The 14288-nt window shown below is 35.8% G+C and overlaps 1 protein-coding gene across 4 annotated transcripts in view; it reads right to left on the bottom strand.

The window, feature by feature from the left end:
- Positions 1-2078: 2078 nt before the first annotated feature.
- LOC148970906 (uncharacterized) overlaps positions 2079-14288 on the bottom strand; it is a 26901-nt gene continuing 14691 nt past the window's right edge. For all 4 annotated transcript variants that reach the window (XM_089122702.1, XM_089122701.1, XM_089122705.1 and 1 more), the window contains 4 exons: positions 5938-6010; positions 4637-4716; positions 4159-4334; positions 2079-2494 (listed from right to left, as the gene is read on the bottom strand). In XM_089122702.1, coding sequence (XP_088978828.1) covers positions 4658-4716; positions 5938-6010 — 132 coding nt within the window. In that variant the 3' untranslated portion in view covers positions 2079-2494; positions 4159-4334; positions 4637-4657. The remainder of the gene's footprint in view (positions 2495-4158; positions 4335-4636; positions 4717-5937; positions 6011-14288) is intronic.

Here is a 14288-nt window from a genome sequence, read left to right as displayed (position 1 = left end):
CGGAAACATAAATCGGCAATATTCCATAAAAAAAAATAGAATTGTTCATTATGATTTTTTGGTGACTTCAAGAGATCCAAACAAAATGTTTTAGATACTTTTATCACCTGTTTTTAGCTCACCACTTGTGATCTGATCATCTTATACCAGTTGGAAACAGGGCAGGAATGAAGCAGGAATATTCGGTGAGAACATATTTCAGGGTAAAAGAAATACAGAGCAGCAGTAGCCTTTGCCGGTTTGAGCAGCTTGCCCCCCTCTTGTCAGATCAATAAGGTTTTTCTTCAGGCACAGAGCTGGTTATAATCTTCGGATGAGTTATGTTTCTGTCATAACCACGAGAAGGTTTTAACACTGACTCTCAGCCCAGATAAACGGTAGGTGGCATGTGTGGAACAGGGTCTTGAGTGACGGTGACAGCTTTTGAAACATTAATCCAGGGCCGAGAGCCTGATACGAGAAGGCTGTGTGCTGTTTGTATGCTGAACAGTCTGCCGATCTTAATATTGAACATGGGCTCTGGAACACTGGCCACCTTGTGGACTCTTTTATACGTTTTTTTTTAACTGACAAAGGAAGGAACAAGCTACTTTCTGTTGCTTTGAGGTAAATGTTAACCAGGGCCATAAACAAGAACATATGATTTCTTTCGTTCAACTTCAAAACACAAATTGATGAAGCTTTCTATTCCTCCATAAACAGCTACTCAACTACCACTTTGACGCTTCAAAATGTTCATAAAGAGATAGCTAAACTAATCCATATGAATATTGTCTTTTTATGATGAACAGAATGAATTTAGGATTTTTTTTTCACATATAAACATTGATCAACAAATATAAACAACAGAAGCTCAACCGAACATGCTTGATGAACAAGATCAAACCTCATTGGTTCTTACGGAAGATCAAACATGCTGTGTAACACAAGAATGAACCTCATTAGTTCTCATACCTCAAAAGAACATGTTTGAGCTTCTGTTAACCACAACTGATGTGTGAGTTGATCAATGTATATATGTGAATAAAAGCCTAAATTCAATCTGTTTATCATCTAAAGCAGCCATCATGTCTCTTCAGAAAATTTTGGACTAAACCGCTCAATTCATATGGATTAGTTTTACGATTTTTTTATGAAGTGTCAAAGTGTTAGTTGCGTAGCTGTCTATGGAGGGACAGAAAGCTCGATTTCCTCTTCATTAGTGTTTTGAAAATGAAAGAAAGGCTTACGGGTTTGTAACGATATGAGGGTGAGTAATTAATGACAGAATTTTCCTTTTTGAGTGAAATAACTCTTTAAAAGTCACCATGTAATCAAAACTGACAATTCATATTTTATTTTCATGAAAATTGCAGTATTTATTATAACTGATTTATTCACGTGCCCTCATAATTCGTAAATCAAAATAAGTTCTCCATCCTTTTGCAGCGATGGCGTTTAATGATATGAGGGCGGAACAACCTGCCACTCGAATGAGATCACAACAATAGCAAACCACAATGATCTAATCATCAATCAATCAACAAAATCAAGTCCCTGTCTACATTTGTTTCTTGTTTGAGAAGCTGTTTCACACTGATGTCAAAATAAGCAAGAAAGGCTTTCGCAACTTCCGCTTTATGCCAATTTTAAACCTTAATATTTCAGTAATATTATATGCCTACTCTTCGCCTTGCTAGGCTGATTGTTTAGTACATTGTAGCATTCAGTGTTTCCATGCAGTGAGAATGAGGAAATATCTGACTGCGGATTGACCAATCAGAATTAAGTATTCCAGAAAGCAGATTTCGATAATGCCCACTTTCCTATCAGTAGTTTCACGTCTCTTATAATACTTTTTTTAATCAAATAAATATTTTCATGTCTGTTTTTTTTTTGTTGTTGTTGTAATTTGTGCACTAACTTTGTCGATGTGTACAAATATATGAAGCACGGGTCACACACTGTAAAAAAATATTGATGGTTTAACTTAAAAAAGTAAGTAACCTGGTTGCCTTAAAATTTTAAGTTGATTGAACTGGGAAAAGTGAGTTAATACAATGAAGGAGAATGATTTAATTATCAGAAACTCAAAATTGTATGTTATCTGAACTAAATAAATTATTTAAGTTGATTTGACAAAAGAAAAAATGTTGTGATTACTACACTGTAAAAAAAATATTGTTGGTTTGACTTAAAAAAGTAAGTAACCTGGGTTGCCTTAAAATTTTAAGTTGATTGAACTGGAAAAAGTGAGTTAATACAATGAAGGAGATTAATTTAATCATCAGAAACTCAAAATAATAAGTTATCTCAACTAAATAAATTATTATAAAGTTGATTTGACAAAAGAAAATATGTTGTGATAACAAATCTTGAACATATTTTAGCACTTACTCTTGGTCTGCGTGGTGAATCCATGCCACCAACTTGAACCCATAACCTGAGTGGGGAAAACTTTAGCCCTCCCGCGAGGCGATATTTTCATCCGCATGGATCCATGACTGGATTTCACCTGTGAAAATTCGACAAACAACAATAAACGTGACCACACCTTAACAAATGCAATCATAACCCCCTGCAGTGACATTATTTATTTAAAAAATATTGTTCCACAAAGTTTAGGGACAAATAAGCGAATAATGTTAAACATGAAAAAGGAGGGAAATGCACAATGGAGCAAAAAAAAAAAAAAGGCAAAGAGACAAACATCTTTGTCTTTCACAGATATCCGCAATTCAATCAGAGAACGCTGCACATCTGTGAATGATGTGCAGAAAGCCAATGCTGGCAGTTTGTTTTGTTAGCATGTGCACATCCAGGTCTCATAACATTAGGACCACTCAATGCGCTGCTCTTTTGAATTACTGCTCCTGGGCCAGGCCTGGGAAGGCTCATTTGCGAGCAATCGATACGGGAGAGGGATTGGGTGCAGATGGAGCGGTACATCAGGTCAGCCTTGATGGGGAAATCATTGAGGTCAGCGCTGAGAAGGCTAGAGCTGATCAGCTGTGTTAAACTCCTGCAGTGTCTCAGACTTTGCAGGACAGGGCCGGATGCATAAACAGACTGCTCACCGCCGCATTATACCTCTGAGAAACATGCTTGATCGTTCAAAGATGATGGTGAGAAGACGGCATTAGGTTTTTCAGCATCTAGCTGATGCTAGATTCGATCTTAGATTACTGTGACGAATGAACAATAGCCTTAAAGTGATATATGCAAGCTGACAGACTGCCCATAATATTGTTTTTGGCTGTGCATGACTTCAGGTCAAATCAGATGCGATTCAGTGAAAAATGATCCTTTCTCAAGGAAAGTCTTGCAAAAACACACACAAATCATACTGTATGTGATTGTGGGTTTTTTTTGTTTTGTTTTTCATAATTGATTCTGTCTAACTGACTACAGAAAAAAATAGGCTTCTTTTGGCAAAAGAAAAAGAGTTGTTTGCACTCTCAGAAAAAAAGGTACGAAAGCTGTCACTGGGGCGGTACCTTTTCAAAAGGTATACCTAAAGGGTGCATATTGGTACCTTCATGGTACACTTTTATAGCTAAAGGGTTGCATATTGGTACCTTTATGGTACATACAGTATTTGTACAATTATGGTACCAATATGCACCCTTTAGGTACAAAAGTGTACCTTTTTGAAAAGGTACCGCCCCAGTGACAGCTTTTGTACCTTTTTTTCTGACAGTGTGGAGGGAAAGAAAACTAAATCTAAATATTAGTTAAATCCCACATCATGCATAGACTAGAGCCAAACAAAATGTATTCTTCAAAACTCAAATATGGTAATATATGAGTAAACAAGGTCAATAAGCAGCGTTTGAATATAATACAGCATTTTTTCACTAAATGAATACCGAGGCCAGTCTCTTTGCTTTAACTAGAGCAAATGGTTTCACACAGGTCACTCTCGCAGTCGTCGTATTGTCAAAACGAATGTGAGCGAGCGTCGATCATTTTTTTTCCCATTAAGCACAAATGATTGGGTTGTGTTAATGGCGTTCTTGTTTTCTGGTATGCACGCGTCCATGGCAAACATGCAGCTGTAGCCTACTTGAACTTTTGTCCGAGCGATTAGGACACAAGGACAGTGCCTGCAGCATTAGGTGTCCTTTAATTGCCATTTGCATAGTGGGTTAATCATTTTCCGACTCCCCAATTACTTACCCTCTGTGTCCATGTCAATGACGCTCTCACACAGATGCCCACATTTGGGATTATGGAGGCTTTGTTTTGCTTAAATGGTTATCGTCCCGGGATCAATCACAAAGTGTGCATTTAGAGAGCGGAACATGTGGTTTTCCATTCGGATGCGTTCTCTGAACTCTCATAGGACTATAATGCTGTAAAAGATAGATTATAGATTTTTAATACAAATATGTAATAATGCACACTGGTTAATTAGAAGTCTATTGGTATTTTTGTACATCGCATATAGGCATGAATGAATGTTAGTGTCTAGTATTTGCACCATGCAGTCCATACATTATTTTTAACCCTTCGATGTATGACCATTTCTGAGTGTTTACCTTATTATGGTGCAAAATTATACTCTGTTAGATCTCAATTCCTACATCTGATGTGGCAAAACCTTTCTGAGAGTGAAAGGAAAGCAAGTATGCTGGAACACAAAGAGCTGACTTACAAATTATTTATTGTTGATTCCCTACATTTTGGCATCTTGTTTTCTCTCCCCAGCTGTGTAGTGCCGACTTTGCCCTTTCCCTGAAAGGACGATATGAGTGTCAGATTTATGACCTGCTAAACAAGGCTGCTGGCCCGATTGAAATCTACTGCAGTGAGTAACAATGACAGAGTGAGGATGTTTGCCCATGATTAGCAGAAATGCTAGAGGTTAATTACTCAGATCTACGTTTATTGTTCCATTTGCACATTTCAGACAGACTGATCGTTATTAATTAGGGTCACCGATCCGATCGAGGCGAACAAGGAGCCCCTACAGCCATTTCAAGCAGGCAGAGACCGAGGCACCATTACCTCGGCGGAACAGTTAGCGCTGTAAGCTATTGGCTTCATCTAAGAGCTGCATTAGCGTGAAGAGCTGAGCTCATAAACAGTGTTGGCCGAGCTTTAAATGGCTGACTGGGTTTATGTGCTCTTCTGTTTGATAATGCTTTGCACTTCTAATGCATTTTTAAGTGGCCCTTCACGTACTCATTTACCAATAAAGTGGATTAGTTTGCTTTAAGACCCGGTATGAAGGGGTAAATCACACCAACAGCCAAAGGACAATGGGGGAAATAGTGCATATGGAAAGCATCACCTGGCTAAAGAACCCACCTTCGGAATCGGAGGAGGCTTTGCAAATAATTGCAGGAAGAGTTTTTGACTTCCTGTTTTGCAGTATTGAATATGCAATTCATAAAAGCTCGCATGGAGTCAAATAAAATCAGCCAATACGCTAGTCTACTAATATCAAAATGAGAGTTTGGTCCTTGGCATTTACTAGATATTATTTACTTAAGCTTGAAAATTGAATCAATACATTTCGGCAATTCCATAAATGTAAATCAGATCTTTAAAACAGGATTATCCTCTATGAGGTGATGTTATTCAGAGTGAAATGACTGACCGCAAGAAATCAATCCTGCAAATTAGAGAAGGATGAATCAGACGGCACCCATGTGGACATGGAAAATCAATAAAATAATTTAAAAGATAAAGGCTCTGGGTCCTTCAAATCTCCCCTGTGGCGATACGTGACAGTTTATTCTCATTAAAGTTTTTGATAAAATGCCATTCAACGAAATCTGAGGACCCATGCATTATCTTTTTAAACGTAAGCACAATGAGTCCCGTATGGAGTCCCTGCATTTTTGCTGTATTAGCTATATCGCTATATTTAGGAGCTGCAATGCACTTTCTGCCTGAGGGATTTCATATCTTGACTTCAATTGAAAATATGATGGCAATCATATTTCATACCATGTGGTGGTGCTGCAGTCCAGGTCCTTGTTCTTTCAGATGGAGAAACACTCTGAATTTTTAATTGTAAAACCTAGAAGCACAGAAGGTGAGTTGGATTAATGCATAAAATAAATAAATAAATAAACCCATTAAAAAATAGTTTTTTTTTGCCTTATTCTCGTCCATTCACTTCCCAACATGCACCTGTGCATGCACTGAATACTTATTATGCATTATACACTTGTTTTAACCCAACTTTGGGTAAAATATGGACAAACCCAAACATGTGGTTAAAAATGTAATTAAAAAATATAACCCAATGGCTAAGTTTGTCCATATTCGACCCAAAGTTGGGTTAAAACAACCCAGCAATTTTTAGAGTGTAGCAAATGAACATATTTGAGTTTTTCTACACTAATTAACTTTTTCATTGTATATTGCCACCTTTGTCACGATGTGTGTACCAAGTCTTGAGGTCTCTGTGTGGTTTATACCAAAGTTTAAATCGTATAATTGGAATACTTCAAACCATTCAAAGAAAGGAAACGATTTCAAGTCTTTGAAACCTAAAAAGTTCCTCTGTTGAAATGCTCGCAGATTTGAAATCATGGCAACTTTCCATTTTAATTTTAGTCAAGATATTTACTTAAAATAATTGCACAAAATAATCAACAACTAAAAACATGCAAACATATGTCTTCATTTATTAAAGTTCTGTAAACACCCCCCCTTTTTTTGCAGTGTGTATAAACAGTGAAGAAATATATGACAAATGTGTGATCACATATGACAGAAAATCTATCTAATAAAGAACAAATATTTAGACTTACCCTAGACGGATGGTTCATTTTAATAACACTGCGGTGATGAAGGTAAATAAGATTGAAAGTTCGTCTCACTGAAGAGGGACTCGAGAGTTTCACCGAACAACTTATTTACTTATTTACAAGGTCACACTAATCTCTGAATAACCAGCCATTGATTTTCAGTTATACCTTATAATAACATGGAGAAAGAGAAACTCCTTTATATACAATATTTATTAAGTGCTTCTAAATTATTAAGTGCTGATAAATTCTCTTAGGCTTTGCTCTAAATCTTTTTTCTTTGTAAGAAATGGAAGCATTCTTCACGGTTTGGTCTATTAAAGATGTTCACCGACACAATGCGGGCACGAAAACCTTCATAATGGAGATGCCAAAATGAGCAGATTATTCTTTGGAAAAGACTAATTGGTATGAATTACTAAAGCTACGGCTGTTTACACCCATCTTCTTGTTGGTTGACAGGTCTGGACCTCACAGGGCACCCCTTTGATTGAGAATGAACTCAGACAGCATCTGATGAGGTCAGGCTATTTGTTGATTAATATACAAAGAGTCACACTAGGACTCCATTAATCAAATGAGAATGTCACGTTCCGTATGATTTACATGTCGCCTCTCCTCTAGCAATTCTGTTTCGGACATGGCAAAGGGTGGGAACGAAAGGATGAGGGATGAGAAGACAGGATGATGAAGGGTATTTTAGAGAATGAGTTTACTGTATGTGATGTCAGTCCTCGCAGCGGGACTCTTTGCAGAGCGGCGAAGTTTCATTTCTGTCATAAATCTATCTATTCAAAACATACAGTCAAATGCAGCCTGCAGGCGTACATCAACTTGCTTGTTTATTATTTCGATTCAGATCGGGCACAGTTTTTCCAAAGAAATGTGCATCTTTTTAAGTTTTATGGGTTTTTTAATATGTTTTGAAGAAAGGTGGAGTCTAATTCCAATCATGTTTGTTACGTATAGTTTCAGATTTCCTTCATAATTGTTCATTTGTCATTCACTGTAATCGCACTAATGATTATTGATCTGATTCAAAGTCTTACTTTGATTCCATTTCTGTTTGCGTCCAAGTCTGATTCTGATCATGTGTATTTATTTGCTTTTTTTCCCAGTGTAATCCCATTGATAAATTCATTTGTTTCTGATTTGTTTATTTCATTTGTCATGCATCTGGTTCTGATTCGAAATTTGACTCTGATTCAGTTTCTTATTTCAGATGTGATTCTTTTTTGAGTTAATTTACACTGTGTTTTCAATATAATATAGTATATATTTCACTAAATGAACACTGAAGCCTTTGAATTTAGCATTGTTTCTTTGTTTTAAATTGCCATAGGTCACTCTTGCAGTCACATGATGTTTCTGGTTCTGAATCTAATTGGAATTTATATTTTGTATTCTTATTATGACTCTCAATCTGACTCCTGACTCATTTCTGATTCTTGTCACATGGATTGATTAATGATTCTGATTCTAATTCCAAATTAAAATGATGACTCCACTCTTAGAAAAATAAAACTTCAATGGGGTTCTGTATAGAACCGATTTATTGATGCCAAAAAAATCCATGTCCAAAAATCCAAAATGTATAATACTTTCATGTTAAAAATCTAGTGATAAAGTACACTGTAAAAATGAATAAGCTTTATCTAATCATTAAAATTGTGGCAACAGATTAAAAGTAATATTATTAATTAAATTGAACAAATTAGAATTAAGTAATAATTAATCAAATTATTTCATAAAAGTTAAAACCATTTAAAATGAGTAAAGTTTACACCAAAAAAATTAAACAAAGATTAATTATTTTATATTATCTTATTTTATATTGCCAACATTGAAGACATCTGATGTTAACAAGCAGAATCACTGAAGGAGAAAACCGTAATTTTAAGGCAAACCAAAAACAAACACTTTTTTTGTACGATTTCATTTTAAATGATTAGATTTTGAGGAATTAATCAAATTATTCCATAAAAGTTAAAACCATTTAAAATGAGTAAAGTTTACACCAAAAAAAAATAAACAAAGATTAATTATTTTATATTATCTTATTTTATATTGCCAACATTGAAGACATCTGATGTTAACAAGCAGAATCACTGAAGGAGAAAACCGTAATTTTAAGGCAAAATTATTATATTATTATTTTATTATTAGAAAAAATTATTAGATTATTTTTTTATTATTAAAATTATTTTTTATTATTAGATAAAGCGCATTAATTTTTACAGTTAAGCTGCTAAATTCATGAAATTTAAGTACAATTAAAAAATGACAGAACTTTTTCAATTCTGATGGCTGGAAAAGGTGAACTGAAGGTTTCTATTTTCCTCTTCAGATCTGTGTTCAGACTGGTGGTCAGACTCTGACCCTGTCAGTCGGTGACCCTGAAAAATGACACACTGATTGACTCTTTGTCACCAGTGTGTCATAAGGACGGTTGTCGTGGCAGCTGAGGAATGTTCCGAGCGTAAAAGCAGAGCCATCAATCTCTGCCGAAACACGTCTTGTTCCTCGTTGCCCTGAGATGATTTCAAACACCACAGGTCTTTTCCATCAACCTTTGAAAATACGCTTGCCAAGACTGCTTTCTCTCCGCACTGATGTGTGTGTGTGTGTGTGACACAAACACATACAGAGATGGCTATGAGAGTATGTCAAACATTCTCAAACCTATTTTTGAAGTTTCCCTCTCCATTTAAGTTAACCGTTTCAAAGGGACCACAGTGCAAGGAAGCAGATGTAATTTCATTTATATGTGACGTTTCCCAGCATGCCCCATTCAGACGCCAGAGCGTAGCGGGGAGGGGGAACACTCTTTTATTCCCTCGGTCTCAGGAGACATTCTCCAGCGTTAAAGATCTCACCAGAAGGTGAAGTCAACTAGCAAACATCCCACAATAATGGCACAAAGTGGATTTAATGTCTCACAAAGCATCAGCCGTAATCCACAAAGATGACTCTCACAGTCTTTCAGGGAGTTTTTATGATGCTAATCAGATCTCTGACAGCTTGAAGTCCACGGCTGACAGCGATGAAAGCAAATTTAATTTTATGTTTTCACACAGCGCAACATTATTGAAACATGCACTTATATATCCGCACGTCGTGATGCTGTATGACGAGTTACATTGGTGCAAAAAACGCCCCGCAGCAGCACTTTGTCCAGTCTAATTTTTATTTAGCAGCTGTTTTTTTTTTTTTTTTCTGGACACAGGACCCCCCACAGTCAGACCAAGTATTTACTTTTCTCTCAACAGTTTACATTTGATAACAAGTGCGATATGTTCACTTCCTCAAGACACTCTCATGTCCCATTCTCTTGCATAATAGACCAATGAACACAAAGTGGGAGAGTATAAGGGACTAAAGTGAGACTTAATGGCACCAGAAATGCTTAATTAATGACATATTGATACTTAAGTGATGATACAATTTAAAATGATGTACAAATGTCTCATAGTATACAAGGAACAGTGTAATCTGACCTTATCTAATTTCTTGTGAAATATATTTGCTATTACAAAACCTACTTTTTACTTTACTTTTTATTATTATTTTACTCTGTTGTTTCACCTATGGTAATACAAATTAACATAGCCTGTTTTATTCTATTACTCACTGTTCAAGAAATATTTGAACTCCATTTGAACTTGTAAAATATATTTGCTTTATAATAACTAATAAACAGCCAATATCCTAATATGCATGCTAATAAGCAGTTAATTGGACCTCAAACTAAAGTGTTAACATATTTCCTTTCTTTTTTCAATTATTATTATTTTTTGCTTGCATGTCACCAAATGAGGAACACTTAGCGATTTGTCAACTTCTTTCTTGCAGTATATATTATTACAATAATGGTATAAACATTTACTTGTATATCAAAATGACATATTTTTGTTCTTTCATTTTTATACATATTTCCTAAAAACATAATAATATTTTTTAAAACTATTGTTTCAACTATTACTGATACTAAAATATAACTATTATCTCTTGTGCTGATAAAGCACATTGAACCGCTGTGAGAGCGAGAGAGGGAGAGGGAGAGAGAGAGAGCGTCTGTGCATCCGCTGCATGTTCTCTGCGCCTCAGTCATTAGTACAGCAGTGTGAGTGAGCGTGTGAGACCTGCTCTCTCTGGTCGCCCTGCTCTCTGCTCTGTTGTTGTTTATGAGGGCCGAGGTAGGGCCGGGGAGTTGCTGAAATGACAGGACATGCCAACAAATTGCATCACTTCTGCCTCAGTAGCTGGGGACAAAGCAACGCCATATGCTCAGAGCCGGCGATGAATGGGGCTCATTTCCATGTCCGCACCAGGCTCCCAGCATCCCCTCTGTCCACCCGGGAGACAGCTATGCCAGGACATGTGACACAGATGAACCAGTGTACTCAATCTCACCAAAGACAAGAGAAAAAGAACTCCAATGCCAACTACTACTTTGTTATATGTTGGATGCACTCATAAAAACGATAAAAAAAAAAGTTGAATTACTTATGACAGTCCTGCTTTACGGTATGTCAACACGAAGTCAAAATAAAGTGTTTACATTTTTTAATGAGCATTTCTGCTCTTAACCAAAAAAAAAAATATATATATATTTTTGTATTTTTCTGCTGATAGATAGATAGATAGATAGATAGATAGATAGATAGATAGATAGATAGATAGATAGATAGATAGATAGATAGATAGATGTTTGAATTTAAAAAAGTTAAGAAAAAAAAACTTCACTAACTATGTTAGCCTACTGTATATTCTGTTACTGTCAACATTGTTGCTCTACCTTTGTAAAAGAGTTTGACGTTAACAGAATTGACAATTTGAAACTTTTTAGCCAAAAACTAAACTTGCTAGCATAAATGCTAAGAGCACATGGCACTAATGAAATGATGATTAAAAGACTTTTAAACAACCCACTGTGTGGTTAGTGATAAAGTCTGTTTTCCTGTTGATATTGTGGTAACAATTTAGACGATTTACAAAATAACTCGAGAACTTTTTAGATTAAATTATTTTCTCAGAGAGACACATACCTGTCAGTGCTTCAGATCTTATCAGGTAGTGACGTTACTGTATCTTACATAATTGTGGGAGATAATTCCACTAATTTAAAGGCAAAGTACGATAACAGAATTGACGTAAGATTTATGGACATACATTTTTTATAAGAAAAAAGTTATTTTTAAACAATTTAATGTTATAGAATTAAGAAAATGACTATTTAAGGCTTTTATAAATAATAATAAAAAAAAATATTAACAAAAGAAAGGTAATATTTTGATTACACATTGATACTTATGGAAAAAATACACTACTAATTCGGACAACAAGAAATCAAACTAGTAACAAATTATTAAAATAATAAAAAAAATATAACCATTTGAAAAAAAGAAGAAAAAATAATGACTTTGGACACCAAATGTATGTTATAGAATTATGTTATGTTTATATATATATATATATATATATATATATATATATATATGGAATCAATCTGTTGCAAATGACAATTTATATTGACTAAAATTAATTAAAATAAAATAACATATTTTAAAAGCATTTTACAATATTTTGATCCAAGATTCATTTATTATATGATTTTACAGTAGTAACGATAACGGCAGTTATATATTTTGTTGTAAATATGGGTCATAAGGTAGATTTTTGAACATAATATATGTTTCTGAAATATGACAGGCACACATAGGCATTTTGCACACCCAAAATAAATAACAATTGCCTTAAGGACACAGTACCGTTTTGCTGTCCCAACAGAGGCGCATCCCTCTCTGTAGCCAGTCCCTGCTCCTAATAATCACTCTAATTAGAGTCGTGTGCTGATAATCAATCAAAACGATGGGGCTAATCTGTTAACCTCTCTCTCATTCTGCACCTAATCCACCAGCTCATTAGCAACTGCTTGCGTCACTGAAGCTGTTTAACTGAAATCGCAGAAACACTCCAAAACCTTCAACAGTGATCAATTTGTGTATATATGACCGCTGATTAGTTATTTTGAGCGCTTAGTGACAAAGCCAATTACGAATGGCAAGAGAGAGAGAGGGGCAGAGAGGCAGAGAGAGATATGATTCTGTCAGTGTTAAATTGAGCATAGAAAGTCCACAGGGTTTAGGCATGTCTGCGCAGATGTTGTACGGCTGAGTTGTATTCATTACTTCCCTGAAATGATTTTAGATAGCCGACCTCCGAGCTAGGCGGACATTGATTAAATAATTCTCACATTTCGGGGTCAAAATGAAAACCGACATTGATGGAAAGTATTCAGTGTTTTGGCCTGTATAAATAGAGAATTCCACAACAGAAAAGATTCGAACATCTTCCGAAATGCGATAAGAAAAAAACAAACAGGCTTCTATGAATGTGTTCTCCTCACTCACTACTGTAACTTTTAGGCCAGAACTAGTTCAAGGTTATTTGTCAGCATATGTTTACTCCGGGGTGGAGGTGGGAGGGAGCGGGGTGGGGGGCTGACAGGGGTTGGGTCGGGATCCTGAGTCAGCCTCGCTTATGATGTTCGCTGGTGTATTCTCCAACCTTCTTCTCTGGGTTCGTGCCAGATGCTCTGCCAATCCTCAGCTTGGCACAGGTTGAGATCAGGCATGCAGGTGCTCACTCTTTCTGTCTCCCGCCACTCTTTATGCCAGGAGTGTGACCCTGAGGTAATTTTAGTGCCAGGGTTGTTGGGGCTCTGCCAGACAGTGGTGGTCATGTCAGATATGGTCATTAGTGTTGTGAAGATCTTGCCAGAGGATTTCCTTCTATGACCCGCTAAATGTTTGGGCTCTAGGTTTAGAGTAAAACAGGTGTCTGGAGGGTGAATTAATTTATCGTAGTGTTTTAAATCCCCAAATTTATTGGCATGTATGGCACTTATATCTGACACTGAGGTTTACTGGTAATGGGTTGTAGACTGTACACTTATGGAAATGAGGTTGTTTACCTCATAGCAGTCTTTAAAAGTGTATTACGCAAAAATTAAATGTATTTAATTTATTCCATTATAACTAACACCAAATGGTTTTCATTAAATTACCTGTTTTAATAATTTATGAGAACCAGAAATTGTCTAAAATATTTATTCATTTATTCATAATGTTTTGAGTCTGAGTATTAGAATATTAATTAAATATAAAATATATATAAATTCAATTTATTAAAGCTACACTGTGTAACTCTTTTAGTTTATTCTTAGCTAGAAACACTTAGTTCTTTCAAAAATATATGTGCTCATTAATGTATATTTACTTTGTTCAAGTAATAAAGCATTCTCGTGAGTGTATAATATGCCATTGAAAATACATACGGGTAAGGGGTTTTAATGTCGGTCGCCATGTTGCCCCTCGATCTTGAAAGTACATTAGCCAAAGAGGGACATACCCGTTAATTCAAGCTTCGCCTTTCGCGTTTACATTTGAGTTAACATTCATAGACGAGGTCGAACTGGAAGCCATGTTAATCTTGGACTACATTGGCTCATACGAAAACGAAATCGGAATTGAGAAGAAC

Source organism: Pimephales promelas, chromosome 18 (genome assembly GCF_988280905.1).
Source record: "Pimephales promelas chromosome 18, fPimPro1.hap1.1, whole genome shotgun sequence".
Taxonomy (NCBI): Eukaryota; Metazoa; Chordata; class Actinopteri; order Cypriniformes; family Leuciscidae; genus Pimephales; species Pimephales promelas.
Note: the sequence above shows the minus strand (reverse complement) of the source record. Positions and strands in the feature narration are given on the sequence as shown.